Source organism: Triturus cristatus, chromosome 11, assembly GCF_964204655.1.
Source record: "Triturus cristatus chromosome 11, aTriCri1.1, whole genome shotgun sequence".
Lineage (NCBI taxonomy): Eukaryota > Metazoa > Chordata > Amphibia > Caudata > Salamandridae > Triturus > Triturus cristatus.
Window position 1 is genome coordinate 611,421,974 of NC_140594.1, and position 16,697 is coordinate 611,438,670.

Below are 16,697 nucleotides of genomic sequence, written 5' to 3' on the forward strand. Positions count from 1 at the left end.
CTGCCTCGGAGACTCTTCAGGGGGCTGGAATCCTTACTAGTCTCCCTGATATGGGGGAACTCAAAGGCCAGGGTTGCTCTCCATAAACTATACCTGCCATTATAGGATGGCGGTTTGGGCGCCCCAAATTATGAGCGATACTATGCCACGGGACAACTGCAGTGGCTCGCTAGGAGCAATCTCACTGAGATGGCCACCGGGGCCTTGGCTTGGGATCCCCCAACATTGCTGGAATGGATGTCAGGGACAACTCCCCCGACTCAAACAACAAGGCAACATATTAATGGCAGCGGCCAGACGGCACTGGTCCAAATACGTGATGCCTAAGGGTTGGACAGCGCTATATGCCCCTGGCCTCCCACTGGAGAACCTCCCCGCTATGTTCTCTCGTCATGTACGCCTGGAATTGAGGCTGTTGATGGAGAGAGGGTTAGACACATGGGGAGACATGTATGCAGACACGCGGTTGCAAACATTCGGGGTCCTCGTAGACACAATTAAGGTGCCGCAGGGCACCTTTCTGTTACACGCTTTGCTTACACGCTGCTACTTCAGGTGCAACAGTAGAAACAACAACACCTCACTAATGAAGCGCAAGAGATCTGGCTTGCGTCACAACGTCGAATCTACCAATGAGGGTACAAGTCTAGCAAAATACTCTATCGACTGTGCCAGGCCGCAAAGTCCCCCGCAGGAGTTTCAACGCTCCGGGAAGCAGACGGAGCCCTGTGCTAGTCTCCCGAGGCGGTGGCTAAAGAATTCGCAACATACTCTGCCTCACTATATACACAACGGGAACATATCTCAAGTGCCCTGATAGCCGAATCTTCAACGACATCCCCCGCCTCCGTGTGGGTATCCACAAACTGATTCATCCCGATCAGTCCTGCTTCATGCCACACTGGTCAACCCGACATAACATCCGACGGGTCCACAACGCCATAGCGAAGTCCTCGGACGTTCGGCCGCGCCGCGGCTACCTTATTGGCCGATATAGACTAGGCGTTCCACTCCCTAAGCTGGACGTACTTGTTCCAACTCCTAGAAGCTATTAACCTTGGCCAGCGATTCCTGACATATATCCGGTTACTCTACTCGGACTTATCGGCCTCAGTCTGGATTGCGGGACACTAGTCGACTTCCTTCCCTATTGGTCGTGGCACGAGGCAAGGCTGTCCCTTGTCTCTGCTTCTGTTCCCCCTGGCTGTAGAGCCTCTGGCGGCCAGGGTGCGATGTGATCCACTGATCCGAGGATTTGAGTGGTCACAGACACAATCTGACTGAATCGCATTATATGCAGACAATGTGCTGTTTTTTATGACTGACCCGTGGTTTTCGGGACCCCGAAATCTTCAGATTCTCCGGGTATTAAGAAAGACCTCGGGAGTTAGTATAAATCCCTCAAAATCAGTACTTTTTCCTATATGCGGGGATTAGGGCCGCGGAACCTGGGCCCCACAGTTGTCACACGCAACTGATGGTTTTAAATATTTAGGTGTCTTGATTTCTCCCTGCCCTAAGATGTCGTGGGCACACAACATTAACTCTCTCGGCTACAAAATTTCCCATATAATATACCACGGACATGGTTTGCCCAAGTCAACGCTATCCAAAATAGGTTTTTATGAATGAATACACATTGGTATAGCGCATGACTACCCATGGGCATCCCAGCGCTTAATGTGGCACCTAATAAACTAAGAGCAGATCATGGAAAGAGAAGAGTTTTAAGCTGTTTTCTGAAATTAGATGATTAGATTCCAGACGTATATGGTCGGGGAGCCGGTTCCAAAGCTTGGCTGCATTGTATGCAAACCGCCGACCTCCAGTTCGTGATCGCTTGATCAAGGGAACTGTGAGTAGACGTTTATTCTCGGATCTCAAAGTCCTATTGGGGCGGTGGAGTTGCACCATAGAGTGAATTAAAGGAGAGCCTTTCCCCGAAATAGCTTTGTGGGCAATGCACATTGCCTTAAAAATGATTCTTTCCTGGATGGGAAACCAGTGCAGAGTAGTAAGGGCTGGTTTGGCTGAACTACGCTTAGGAATGTTAATTAATAGGCCGGCTGCACAGTTCTGAACAATTTGCAGTCTCTTCGTGGTGCCTTGTGGCGCTCCCAAATAGACTGCATTCGCATAATCCAGCCGAGAGAGAATAAGTGCCTGAACCAATAATCGTCTGGCAGCAAAAGGAAGAAGAGGAAGAATCTTCCTTATCATCCTAAAGAGTCCATATCAATTGGCTGCAACTTTGCGTGCTTGTTCTTTAAAGTCCAAATTGCAGTCAAGCCAGACTTCCAGAATCTTAATCTGTTTTTTTGGAGCAGGTGGGGGGCCTAGGCAACTGGGCCACAGTCTATATTCGCAGGGGCAGAATGACCAAGGAGCATAAGTTCTGTCTTTGCTCCATTCAATTTTTAAAATAACTTGTCCATCCATTCAGAGATCTACCCAAGACATGAGGTTAGACCAGAGTCAGATTTGTCCTGCTGGCTGAGGGATTCCACCAATTGGGTGTCGTCAGCGTAAGTGACGATCTGTATCCCCCATGGGCGCACCAATTCTGCCAGAGAACTCATGTAGATGTTAAACATGGTAGGACTTAAGGAAGATCCCTAGGGGACTCCACACATCAAAGGAACCTGTTTTGGAGCAGCATTATGTTCATAGACTGTAAAAAGTCTATTTTCAAGAAAAGACTGAAGCCAGTTCAGGGCAATTCCAGCCACACCCACCTCCCTGAGTCTTTGGATCTTTAGTTGGTGATTAACAGTGTCGAAGGCTCTGCTATGATCTAACAAAATAAGAGCAGCGCAGCCTCCACCATACAAAAGTTTCCTAGACTCCTCTATCACGGCAATGAGGGCAGTCTCCGTGCACTGTTGGCATCTAAAGCCGGTCTGTGTGCAGTGAAGGCAATTGTTATTTTCCAAACAAAAATGCTGATAGTACGGAGTTAACATGTTTCTCAGCTAATTTGCTGATACCTGGCATTAGGGAGATGGGCCGATAATTGGCCCAGTCCTCGGGGTCAAGATTTGTCTTTTTCAAAAGTGCTTTGACCCTTGCCTGTTTCCAAAGGGGAGGCACCATTCCTCTTAAGATAGAAGTGTTTATCACATCCCGAATAACTGGAGATACTATTTCAGTGACCTGATTTAAAATAGCAGGTGGGGCGGGGTCTGCGGGGGGACCCGATTTTAATTGCCTCAGTAGTTCATGCAGGGAGGGTAAAGTCAGAGGAGGAAACTCTTCCAGCAAAGCTTGCTGTTCAGAAGTAACAAGATCAGATATGAAGTTAGTTTGTAGAAAAGTCCTATAGATGTTTATGACTTTGGCAGAAAATAATTCCGCTATTTCATCACACCGCCGCTGGGCGCTATCGGAGGAAATGGGGGGGACTGGGAGGTGTGAGGAGGGATTTAGCGATTTAAAAAATAATTCGGGAGGAGTTAGCTGCTGAGACAATCTTGGCATGATAAAAACTCGCTTGAGCGGCCTTTATTTCCTTTTTATAGAGTTTTAATGCCTCTCTGTATTTGGCTTTGCTGATAACCGCAAAATCTTTTCTCAATTTTCTTTCACATTGTTTACATGTTTGTTTAAGTTGCCTGAGTTTCTGAAAATACCAAGTTTTTCTTTTTGATTCATACTCTGATAGGATTCTTTCCTGGGAAGGACTCTTATCAAGTGACGATTCAAGCCAACTATTAAAATTATCATTAGCGACAATAGGGTTAGGATGGGGTGTAGGAGTAGTGTTTTTTAACTCGGTTGCCCAGGTTTCCAAAGGAAAATTAGACCAGATGCGGCCATATTTTTTAGTTCTGGCGAAAGGCAACCGTGAGTCTTGTGGGGTCAAAGTGAATGGTAATAAGAAATGATCCGACCATGGAACCGGGATGGGATCATCCACCACAAGGTCCTGTAGATTAGAGAATATGGGGTCAAGCAAGTGACCTTGATTATTGGTAGGGCCAAACACTCTTTGCTTAAATTGAAACGTTTCCAGACCTTCAATAAGATCCAATATGGAAACAGAATACAAGTCATCAAAGTGTATATTAAAATCACCCAAAATTGAAAGGTTCGGTGAGAGACTGGCACAATTAGCTACAATATCAAGGAGATCCTTGCAGAAATGTCCCAGCGCTCTTGGAGGGCGATATATTAAAATTCCTGTAAAGGTGCAGGTAGACGAGAAACTAATCGCAAAGGCTAGGCTCTCGCAGTCAGGTAATGGGTTTGTGGTGGACCTGCATCTAAAATTATTTTTATAGATGATGGCAATACCACCACCTCGGCCGATATCACGATCTTGCCTCAGAATAGCATAATTGGGGGGGAAGAGCTTGGACTATAGCAGAATCAGACTCCTTATTTAACCAAGTTTCAGTAAGAAACCAAACATCTGGGCTCTCCTATTCAAGGAGTAAGTGTTTTTCGGCCAAAAGCTTAGGAAGGGAACGGCAGTTAAGTAAAAGCATCACAATCTTTTTGTTGCCCTCAGTGGTTATAGAAGGTAAAGAAGAGGGGCAAAAATTAAAAACACAATAAGGACATCGAGAATTCGTCCTATCTGGCGCCATAACATGAACATGGAACGGAGGTGTAGTTTGGGTGGCGCGGAGTACATTTACACAGTCCACGTACTGTGGGGGTATTGCAGCGGCAGATGTGTGCATACTATGCAGCATCCCATCTCCTTATCATCAACGAATGGTGGTACAATTCTACCACGGATCCTGCTTTTGCTCTTGAGCATTTGGCAATGAAGGGTACTCCCCTTCAGCGGCTCTTATACAAACATGTGAATTTGGACATTTTACCTCCAGCCAGCACAACTGTGGTTCAGCTCTGGAGATATAGAGTTAGACACATGGGTTGGCAGGGTTGTCTGACTCAGACGACCCCTCTGTAGCATGGCACATATCTATGCCCCTTAGCAGCTCTGTTGGGATTCCGCAAAATGGGACCTACTGGGTGTTTCCCCCCTGGGTGTTATGCAGGGAACCACTCTCAAATCATTCCAACAGTTACAGGCAGATTTCCAGCTGCATCAGATGCAATTTTATAAATACCTCCAAGTAACGGCACGCTCTGACTCCTCTCGTTCACTCGCTCGATGCCCTGCCAGAGTTTCACCCCCTCGAGTGTCGCTTGCTGATGGGAGACCTGGGAGCACATATGATCCGCCAGATCTATCAGACATTGACCACCCACGCAACATTACATAAGATCAGGGGGGTATGGATAGAGGACTTACCTGATATGACAGACGACGATTGGACAGAAGCCCTTGCCAGTCCATGTGGTGCGGCGGTCTCTACACGCTACCACCTCATCCAATTTAAATATCTCCACCGTATATATTTTACACGGTCCACCTGTGGAAGATGTGTGTCATCCAGTCCCCCGTGTGTCTAAGATGTGGGAAAGAGGAGGGAACCTTCCTGCAAACAGTTGGGAGTTGTGGCGCATTGCAGCCATTCTGGCATAGGAGTGCGTCCTGCCTGGGCCGGATTTTATCGTGGGTTCTCCCATTTGACCCTATGCTGTTCCTGCTCCATAGCACGGAAGCGATAGGCGGAAATGGCTATAAGTAACTCTTACTCGCTCTCACCCTTGCCAAACACGACATTGCCCAATTGTGCAAAGGGACATCCCCCCGACAATAGGTGGGTGGAAGAAGGCTATGGACAGATATATGGAGCAGAGATCGCGGTTTTCCAGGCCCGGAGTTGCCCTCAGAAGCATAGAAAAATATGGTGGAGTTGGGCAATTTACCGGGGCATAGATTTAATCCCCTTGCCATCCACAGACCCTCCATAAGACTGCTCTTATATATGTACTGGACTACTGTGCAGCCCAAGTCATACACCTCTATCATCAACACATATGCATACGTTGATATCTTGTGCCCTTTGGTGTCCGTGACTACCTGTGACATGTTTCTGTTACACCTGCGGGTTTTGTAGGCTTTATGGTTGTATGCATTATTAGTACCTTCAATCAGATGTGTCTTTATAATGTATACAGCGGGCTTCGGCCCATTATGTGCCATGAAAATTTTAATAAAATGTTCAAAAGAAAAAAAAGATTTGCCACAGTCTTTCTGCCCCCCTCTGGAGGCAGACTGGGGCAGAAAGCCCACAAGGTACCAGGGATTTCTTTTTTTTTTTTTTTTTTTTTTTAGTTCAGGGTTAGGGGCTCCCTAGAATGGGCATGACCGTGCCCCCACCTCCCCCAAAAATGCCAGTCTTTCAAAATTATCGATTACTAAAAGTCCTTGTTTTGCGCGGGAGTCACCTGTGTTTTTGATCTCTGGCTCTGCGGCCATCTAGGGAAACCTACCAATCCCAGACATTTGACGAAAGCTAGACACCCCGGGGAGTCCAGGGAGGGGTGACTTGTGTGGATCCCCCAAAGTTTTCCTACTCCCCTGCAAATCTCAAAATTTGCTGGAAAAAACACAGATTTTTCTCACAATTCTGTGTGGGAAAGTTGTCGGATCACCGGTCGGACACACATTTCCTCCCATCCAGCGTTCCCCCAGGTCTCCTGATAAAAATCGTACCTCACTTGTGTGGGTGGGCCATGTACCCACGGCAGGGAAGGGCCCAAAACGTATTGTGGAGATATCAAAATTATCTATCACAAAACGACCTGGTTTTGTAAGGGAGGCACTATCTAGGGAAACCTACCAAACCCGCTCAAAAGTAGACAACCGGCGAAGTCCAGGGATGGTGTGGATCCCCCAATATTTTCCTACTCCGAATCCCCTGCAAACCTCAAATTTAGCTAAACAAATCACATTTTCCTCACATTTCTGTAAAATGATGTAGATATGTTTGGGTTGGGTAGGTTTCCCTAGATGGCTGCCGAGCCCGGGACCAAAAACGCAGGTGACTCCTTCGCAAAACAAAGTCTTTTTGTGATTGATAATTCTGAAGACTCCACAGTACGTTTTGGGCCATTTCCTGTCGCGGGCATTAGGCCTACCCACAAAAGTGAGGTACCATTTTTATCAGGAGACCTGGGGGAACACAGAATACGTTTTATTACCAGTCGACTTTCTTTGCATTTCTGCCTTCCAAATGTGCGACAAAATGTGTAAAAAAAAAAAAAAAATAATAATAAAAAAAATAGTCATTTTGAAAAATGTCCTCTAAATTTACATGCTTGTGTGGCTACCCACAATTTCAGAGATGTTTAAATAACCACTGCTTCTTAACTATATTTTGTTCCCATTTCGGAAATATATAGGTTTCCTTGATACCTAATTTTCACTCTTGATATTTTACCACATGAATTGCTATATACCCGGTACTCAATGAAAAACCATTGCAAGACGTAGCTCAGTTATTGGCTCTGGGTTCCTCGGGTTCTTAGTGAGCCTAATAGTCCTATACATCCACCCAACCAGAAGGGTCCAGCAGACATAACGGTATATTGCTTTAAAAAATCTGCCATACTTAGAAGTTACAGGTGATTGCTTCTGTTGTGGTGAAAGGCAGGCACTTTTACCTAAAAAAGCATTTGCAATGCAATAGGTCTCGCATTTACGCGAGTTTGACCTATTGACATTGTAAATGACAATGCCTTTTGTTTTTGATTTCGTTTTTAAAATATAAAAAAAGGCATTGTCATTTACAATGTCAATAGCACAAACTCTCGTAAATGCGAGACCTATTACATGGCAATTGCTTGTTTAATTTAGTCTTGAGATTCTTCTTGATTGTGTCTCATTCATTGACTGTGTGTGTGCAACAAATGGTTACCACTACCCTCTGATGAGCGTCTGATAAGCCTAAACTGCTCGCCTACACTACTTCAAAGAGAGTATTTGGGCTTATTAATTTAGGCCCTGCAAGCCAATAAGGGTCCATCTGGATATTCTACATAGTGTACCTCATTTTGGTGCACTACTTAAACAGCCAACTTCCTACACCCCCTACAAGACAGAAGGCTTTAGAAGCCATAGCCCCTCTCACTGAGTGGGCTCTAAATCTGGAGGTGTCAATTCTAGCTTCTTGCATGACCCACCCGATCCATTTGGCAATCATGGGGGACGAAACCTCTTTGTGAGGCTTTGTGAGGGCAATTAACAATTGTCTCTCCCCATGGGGACGGTGTTAGTCGGTCATGGTTTCATATGCTTTAATGGTGCGAACCACACACAATTTAGGGGATTGTCGTAGAGACAGATAAGATACCAGTCTAGAACTACTTTTCGTTCTGTGCAAAATGTGAAAAGTAACCCCTTTAGGTGTGAAGACTCTACCTGTGAGGTCCAGGGCCCGAACATCCGATACTCTGCGACACAGTAACAGACAAAGTATCATTGCTAACTTCGCCGACAATTGTTTCCTGGAAAAATATTTATTGGAAGGCCAAGACTGAAACAAACTGAGACCCTTGTTAACATCCCATAGAGACCTGTATCTGGCTCAGGAGGAACTGAGAGTCTGATACCCCGCATTAGCTTCCTGGCTAGCATGTGCTCACCAACCTGGTGCCCCTCCACTGCAAGGTGTCCCGCTGAAATCGCCGCTCTGTAGGCATTAATAGACCGGTACGCGAAATCTTGATAAGCCAGGCTCGCCAGAAAGTTCACAACCTGGACAAGGTAAGCTCCCAAGGGATCAAATGGAGTTGGAGACACCAACCCAACCATCTTGACCAGGCAGATCCATATTTTATGTTCGTATTGTCTGCCCAGGCCTTAGCAAGCAAGGAGGAAGCTTCTGCTGAAAGGCCTGAGACCTTCCAACGTCGCCTGTAACCCTCCAGGCCATGAAGCGGAGAGATCCTGCTAGAACCAGCGGGTAAGGATAGTTCTGGGGATCCCTGAGGAGATCGGGAAACAGGGGTAGAGAGATTGGAAAATCCCAGGAAAGTTCCATCATCGCTGTAAACCAAGCTTGTGATCTCCAAATCTGAGTGATCACCACTTCCTCGGCTCTTTGCCTGAGTACCTGAGCCGTCAGCCTCGTGATCCTGGTGATCCGAGGGAAGGCATACGGTTGGTCCTTGCTCCAGTCCTGGAGAAAGGCGTCCATGGCTGTCGCATGTGGGTCCAGTCTCCAACTGCAGTACCAGTCGAGTTGGAAGTCTAGCTGCGAGGCGAAGAGATCCATGGAAAAGGGACCCCATCTGGCCTGAATCAGATGGAAGACCTCGGGATCCAACTTCCAAAGGCTGGCATCCCTCCAGTGACGGGAGCGCCAATCGACCACCTGATTAGAACTCCCCGGGAGATGTAACGCTGCCGAGGAGATTTGGTTGGACAAACAGTACTCCCACAGGGTCCGTGCGAGGTCCCACAAGGTCTTCGACTGCGTCCCTCCTAGGTGATTGACGTAGCAAACTATGAGGAGGACCGAGCATTTCACCTTCTCCGTGGTCCAACAGCGGATGGCGAATGAACCTGCCATCAACTCTAGACAATTTATATGCAGAGACCGTTCGGTGGAGGACCATTTGCCATCGGTGGACAGCTCTCCACATTGCGCGCCCCATCCAGAGCTGCTGGCGTCTGACTCTATTACCAGGTCGGGATGAGATCCGAAGATCGCCTTCAGTTCCAGGCCTCCATGTGGGCTAGCCACCAGTTCATCTCCTCTATTGCTTCGAGAGACAATGGAATCGATTGGGAATAAGAGAGGCCTTTCTGGAGGTGATAGATCTTTAAACGTTGAAGGGCCCTGAAGTGAAGAGGGCCAGGAAAGATCACCTGCAAGAAGACCCACTATTCGCACTAGATGACGAAGTGAAACATGGGACTTGGAGATAGTTCTCTGCAATTCATGACGGATTTTGGACAGTTTGCGCAGGGGTAAACTGAGGGTAGCCTCGGTTGACTTTACCCAAAATCCTAGGTACTAGATTGACTGCGATGGGGTTAGTACCAATTTTTCTTCGTTTATCACGAAACCCAGAGACTCCAGAAGTTCTTTCGCCATCTGCAAGTGCGTGGCTAGGCGAACTGGGCATTGATCCATGAGCAAGATATCGTCCAGGTAAATAATGAATCTATACCTCTGGCCCATAAATGTTCCATTACCCGCCTCATCATTTTGGTGAAGCACCATGGAGCTGATGGAAGACCGAATGGGAGGGTGGTAAACTCGAAAACCTGAGACTCCCATACGAACTGTAGAAAATGCCTGTGCGGAGGAACAATTGGAACTGCCAGGTAGGCGTCTTTCAGGTCCAGGCGGACCATCCAATTGGATATTTGGAGAAGATCCCGCAAGAGGTGTATCCCCTCAATCTTGAAGTGACTGTAAAGTAACCAAGAGTTGAAATCTTTGAGATTGATGGCCGGACGTTGTCCCCCATCCCTCTTCTCTACCACAAAGAGATTGCTGATAAAGCCTCTGGGGTGGATTGCTCATCTCCCTATCGCCCCTTTCCGCAAAAGGCTGCCCATCTTCTGGCTTATCAATGTCTTTTGCTCGAGGGGAATGGACAGAGGAGTTAGGTGGGTGGGTCTGAGTCGGAGTGCCATAAAACTCGATATGAAAACCCCCCACTGTTTGGATCACCCATGCGTCTGAGGACAGCTTTTCCCAGTTTGCCTGAAAAAGGGCCAAGCATCCCCCAATCGAAATCCCAGTAGGGTCCTGCACTCTTATCTTGCTTATTGTTAAAGTTGCCTCTTTGGCCACCTCTGTCTCCGCGGCGACGGGGATAAGACTTTGTCTGGTAGAAACTACCAAACTTGCCTTGGTCCTGCCACTGGACACTTCTTGAGTCGCCACCCTTGGAGGCTGACTGAAAAGCAAAGTCGGACGAGCACCCCCTACCTCGACTGGCTGCGACAAAAACACGGGGTGTAAATATCTGTTTGATGGAAGATTGTGCCTTGTCAGGGGAATTAAATGTATTTACAAACTTCGCTAATGTTTTAATAAACGTTTCCTCAAACCTGTTTCCTTGGGCTATCATTCCCGCCTCAGATGTGGAGAGCTCCTCCAATTTATGGTCAATTTTGATGAGAAGTGACCTGCGCCTCTCTGTAGAGATCGTGCAGTTGGCGTTCCCAAGGAAGATAATGGGCCTTGGTGCCCATTTTGGTAACACTTCCGGGGAAATAAGGGAACCAGAGGCTTTGGTGTCCTCCACCAAGTCAATGATTTTAGCCAAAGGAACGGTGACATCCAGGAGTTTATCGTGACATAAACGCCAGGATCGCTCAATACCCTTTTTGGGGTCACAAACAAATTTGGCGAGGAAAATGGCCATCTAGGGATCAATTTCTGGTGTGATGGCCACTTTCCCTTCCAAGGAAGGCCGGGGGCATTCAGCCTTCAAACAACCCCTCACTTCTTTGTCTAGGCGCTTCCGTAAATGGCTGGCCATGTAGGCCGCCACCTTGGGCACAGGGCACCAGTCCACGGATCTTGGATGCAAAAGGTCATCCGGGTATAGGAAACCCCCTTGTGCATTGAGACCGGGCACCACGGTCGAGAACCTTCCCCATCCCTGTCAAGTGTTGGAATCATCCCCCTCCCCATGGTCCATTTGTGGTGGTGACTGTGGAACCATCTCCGAGGGACCTGGTGTCTGGGGCTCTGGGATGGGTTGGGCACCCAAAAAAGCCTTCTTGAGACGTGCAAAGGCATCTAGACTGACCCCGGGGTCGTCCACGCGCTTACCCTTGTCCACGTTCTGGGGTGGGGTAGCCTGCAGAACCAATACCTGCCCTGGAGGTAGGGTGGCCGGGGGCCCATTATTATCTTCCCTCTGTTTGAGGGGTTGCTGGCACTGCGCCTGGAGTACCGCCAATCTCTTCTCCAGGGGGGCTACCACCTGCAATACAGCTCCAAGGATAGAGGTGCCCATTACCTCTCCGAACTGGTCGTTGTTGGGGAGGTAAGTAACCTCTTCCTCCTCCATATAGTCCCCAGTCTCGTCCTAGTCCATGGACTCTATTTCCACCAGGGAGCAGAACTCCCCCACTTAAAACAGAGGAATATGACTAGTAAGTACCAAATTAGTAGAGTGGGACTGCCCCCTGGGTATCTGAGGGGATAATAAGTGTCTGGGGTGTCCCTGAAGTTATGTATTTCTTACCCTGTAGGGTGTTATCCCTTCAGGCGCCGGCTCATTAGTGAGGAAATCCCCTTTATGGAACACGCAAGTGGGGTCTATTACACTCAGCCGACTCGCGAGGGGCTTAAAGTAGACTGCTCTCTACAGCGGTAACTGACAAGGCTTCTCCATGAAGATTGCCACAGCCATAACACTGCGCATTGACAGACCGAGAAATTGACGTGTTCCGGCTGCCAGGGTGTGGGGGCGCGCTGCGCGCGAATCTTCCAGTGTGCAAGCCCTCTATTGGTCGTAAGACCGCACTCCGCTGAGCGACCCTCAGTAGAGAGAGCCACGTAGGAGCGAGGAGCTCCTGCGGCTCTTGAAAACGCACAATGAAGTCAATGCACTGAATGGCGACCACATATGAGTGCTAAATCTTCCGTGGTGCCCTGCTAAGACCAAAATAATACCTTAAATCAATTACAAGAAAATAAGAGGAAATATGACTTATCTGTGGTGCTGCTGGAGCAGCGAAGAAAGAGGAGGCTAGGAGGGCTTCACAAGACATTATAGGGCAGACTGGCTCCTGATTTGATGGACTTGATTGTGTTGATTTTCCCTGCTATTCATGGGAAATGTAGTTTTCATCGTTTTGCCTTAATGAAATGGCTGCAGGAGTTTTGATATATGGAATAAAGCGAAGGAAGCGAAGCCTAATCCTCGCCTCCGTGTCCTGCCATAGAATTGCACAGACCAATTGATGAAGAGGGCTGACACAAATTCAGTTTATGTATGTTTTTTTTTTTCCATTACATGAGACTGAAGAGACCAAGGCAGTAGTCCTTAGGCTAGACCTAAAAAGTAAAGCGGCATCACAATAGCTTCAAGTTTATATGCTCAATGTAACATCATTTGACATTAAGAAAGTCACTGATATACTGATGTCAAGGCTTGTTTAATTCTTAGGAACCTTTTTGGAGATCCAAGAGCTCATCCGCGATCACACTGCCAAAAGCATAGGTATCAAAGGCTTTTTACCATCAACGTCTAGTGTCCACCCATTGACTTGTGAGCATAGCTTGGGGAGGAAAGGGATTGTTTCATATTGTCCTAAGCTTGGCTCTGCTATGTGAACCTCCTGCCCACAAGTGATGGAGATCTGGTCTAGTGCACCAAAAACCTCTCAACCGGTGCTGCTGCGGGTATCTTGGAGGTACCTGGAACCTCCAAGTGAAGAGATGTCTGGGGCAGAAAACCCAAACATAAGGCAAACATAAAAAAAATGCCTAGCTTGTAACCCTGCCCTAGAAGAATGCCACAGAGAAGTGCCCCTCAGCTAATCCTGGACAGGAGCATCCGAGCGCCCAACATGTGAGGAAGACGCCAGGAATCCCAATCTATGTGGTGACATAGAATGCTCAATAATGATTCCACCTTGATTTGGGGCAGGTATTCCTGCCAATTTATAGGCCCAATTCACGCGCATACTTCACAATGTTGGTTTACCAGCATGGGTTCACATATATTACTTTATGTAATTATTTTTCTGATATTATAATAAAGAAGTGATGTGTTAAATCTAAAAAGAAAAGTGCCATACTACCAGACACTATTTTGCTTAAGTTTACCCATAAAAGCAATTTAAAGTGCTCAGTGTCTTTAGATAGTTTGTGAATTATATTTGTGACTTTTACTGCACCTTTCATTCCTCTTATCAGTTTCATTTTTCCTGCTTAGGCCCAAGAAGAGATACCTACGCCCCCAGTTGAAGTGAAAACTGGAGTCTGGTTTCAGGTTGGAGATCTTGTTTGGTCCAAGGTGGGAACGTATCCGTGGTGGCCATGTATGGTATCCTGTGATCCACAACTTAAGGTTCATAGCAAAATAAACTCAAGAGGTAAAGGAAAGTGGATGGAATTAAAGTGTTGTTTTTCCATTACAAAGCATGTGGATGATGTGTTCTCTGTTTTTGTTATTGTAACCATGAGGGATGCATTTGCATATATTTGGGGAAAATATCTCAGATTCTTATTACCATTCTGAAATTGTAAGTTTGGCTTGTTAAACTGAGACCAGGATCCACTTGATGCTTATCTGCTAGTGTTTCATGAATCCTGCAATTTGGTTACTACACTCGTACTGAGAGCTGATAAAATTAGATGTAAGTAAAACTATTGTTATAATATTAGTAGTTAAGTCTAAACCAGCTGCCTGGAATGTAAAGAAGAAACACCCAATACTACTGTTGACTGTGGTAAGTTAAGAGTGTGCATGCCTCTTATATGTAATATATAGCAGAAAGAAGAAACTAAGTCATATGTGAAGGTATCTAAAACTTTTGGTGCAGAACTGATTTGCTTGTACAGAACTTGGCCTGTATGAGGCAATCACAGTTAGATCATCTGAGACTTCTATTGGAGTTTGCAAAGGGATAAAGAGTCAAATTTGCCTTGTGACTGTATTTGTACTCCAGGGTCCTGAAGATAATACCATGCTTGTCATCTGTGGCCATGAGATCACCCAAAACCAGGAGGTAAGGAGGAGACCTCTAACCTAATTGAACCATTTCCTTGTCACATTTCAACTCTGTCAATCAGTGACGGACATGCAGAGCTGCAGGAAGCATAGGATGGGAGAGGCGCAGAGCCCAGAGTGGCACATAAACCTGAACTGCAATTTACAGGTGCAAGATAACCGAGTTCTCCATGACCTCATTCCTGAATCCTTTAGGGCCAAGATGGAGTTAGCAGTGGCAATGGTGGCAACTTTGGTATAAGTTGCACAATCGGGTAATGGTGCTCTGGCACCTAAAATACCCAGACATCATACATAAAGGTGTTGAATAGTCCAAATGTTTCATGACAAGTGTCATAGTAAATGTGTAGTTTATTAATCGGGTGAGGTTGAAGGGCGATAAATGAGACAGACCAGGGCAAATTTTTTTTATTGGATCAGTCCGTGATGGGAGAAACTAACCGCATTTTACCATAGATAAAGCAGCCATCCTAATCAACATATTTCATGTATAGTGCATGAGCCAAAGTCACAGATCAGTTGGGAAGAAACCATTGTAGTGCATACCCAGCTGAACTAGCGGTTTAACTCATGGAAATGACCAAGAGAACTGAAAAATGAATTGATAAAAGGTCTTGTGTCCTTTGCTACAAAGTGCACCTGAATCACCCCATTGGGGCTTTCCATTTATGAGTTCTATAACTAGTAAAGAGTATAATGGGAAGCAACCCTGCTTGTAAACTTGACGCTCAGGAATCTCAAGCTTCTTTCATAGATATTATGTGCAACAAAATGGTTTTCAACAGATTTGACTATTTACAAAAGTGCCAGGACTCTTGTCCCATTATGTTGGTAAAGAACATTATAAATGCTGAAAAGTCGCCCCTTGAGTTATGTGCACTGTTCTTTTTGAGGCCGCTGACAACTGGATCTTGGGCACTTTTTCTTGGATTTTTTTTCCAAGCCATTGAATTTCATATTCATTTGGCATCTTTTAAGACTGGGAATACTTCTTCTGAAAAGAGATGACAAAGAGAGAAAAATGCAATGTTTTCCGTCAATATGGCATTGACGGCTGGTACTGTAACAAATTGCTTGTTGTCTGGACTCTTTTCAATGTCAAATCGAATCCTGAACCCTGGGTCACTGTCTGAGCATCACTAATCAAAAGATCTCATGTTGAGCAGAACCATCTCCTTTCATCTGACTGTGTGCACGTATTGAACATAAAGTTGATGGCTGAGACTTCAGACTCCTAGTATTTAAGAGCTTACTTTCTAACACTTCAGGTTACACCAGTGATAAGTCTGCATCAAGGACTCTTCTTCTTGGCTCTTCACATTTTCTGTACCAGTGTCCTGAACAGCCCCATTACCCTACTGCTTACTTTGTACAAACTATATCACTTCCAGCTCCTCCACTACCATCACTACATACATCTCCAGTGGTATTGCACCCAACAAGATCACTTACAAGGCAGAAGCCACATACTCGAGAAATAAATCACTTAAGAGGTTCCGGACTCCCACAACACTCTAGGAGGTGTTCTCATACACCAAGGGTATCTTGGACAGGGTCTTCCATGTGCTCCTTTACTTGATTGGTAGGCATATTTTCTGTTACTTTGAGTATCCTTTATGTAGAATTTCTCCAGTCAATGACATCATCTCATTCATTAACGTTATTGACAAGAGCTGCTAAGCTAGTATATTGATTCCAGCAGCAACCTCATCCTTTTCAGTCATCTTTAAGAGTTTAGAGCACTAATCTACTTAAATACCATTATTGTTATACTTCCAGACCTATTGGAAGCAGCTAGTTCTAGTTTGCTCAATAAACTAAAACTGGTGAATTTCCATTTTTTTGCTTTTTAAATTGTATTTTTTATACTGTTACAACACTTTTTTAGGTTCAGGGCAAGTGGAAAACTTTATTAGACAGACATACTTACATAGAATAACATGGCTTGTATCCCACCTTAAACAAATTTATTTGAGGAGTTTAATAAAGCGCAAACATGACACTTCAAGGTATCAGAGGGCTGTACAAATAGCAATCAAAAAGATATATACAGATAAAAATTGAAAAGGAAAAAGCAGGCAGCAATGCAGATACAATATAGCAATCAGCCTGGTGGATCC

At 45.9% G+C, this 16,697-nt stretch overlaps 1 protein-coding gene across 2 annotated transcripts in view; it reads left to right on the top strand.

Annotated features, from left to right (window-relative positions):
• The window catches only part of NSD3 (nuclear receptor binding SET domain protein 3), a 1,492,250-nt gene that overhangs the window by 159,718 nt on the left and 1,315,835 nt on the right, over window positions 1-16,697 (top strand). For both annotated transcript variants that reach the window (XM_085633955.1, XM_085633956.1), the window contains exon 3: window positions 13,780-13,939. In XM_085633955.1, the coding sequence (XP_085490081.1) occupies window positions 13,780-13,939 (160 nt within the window). The remainder of the gene's footprint in view (window positions 1-13,779; window positions 13,940-16,697) is intronic.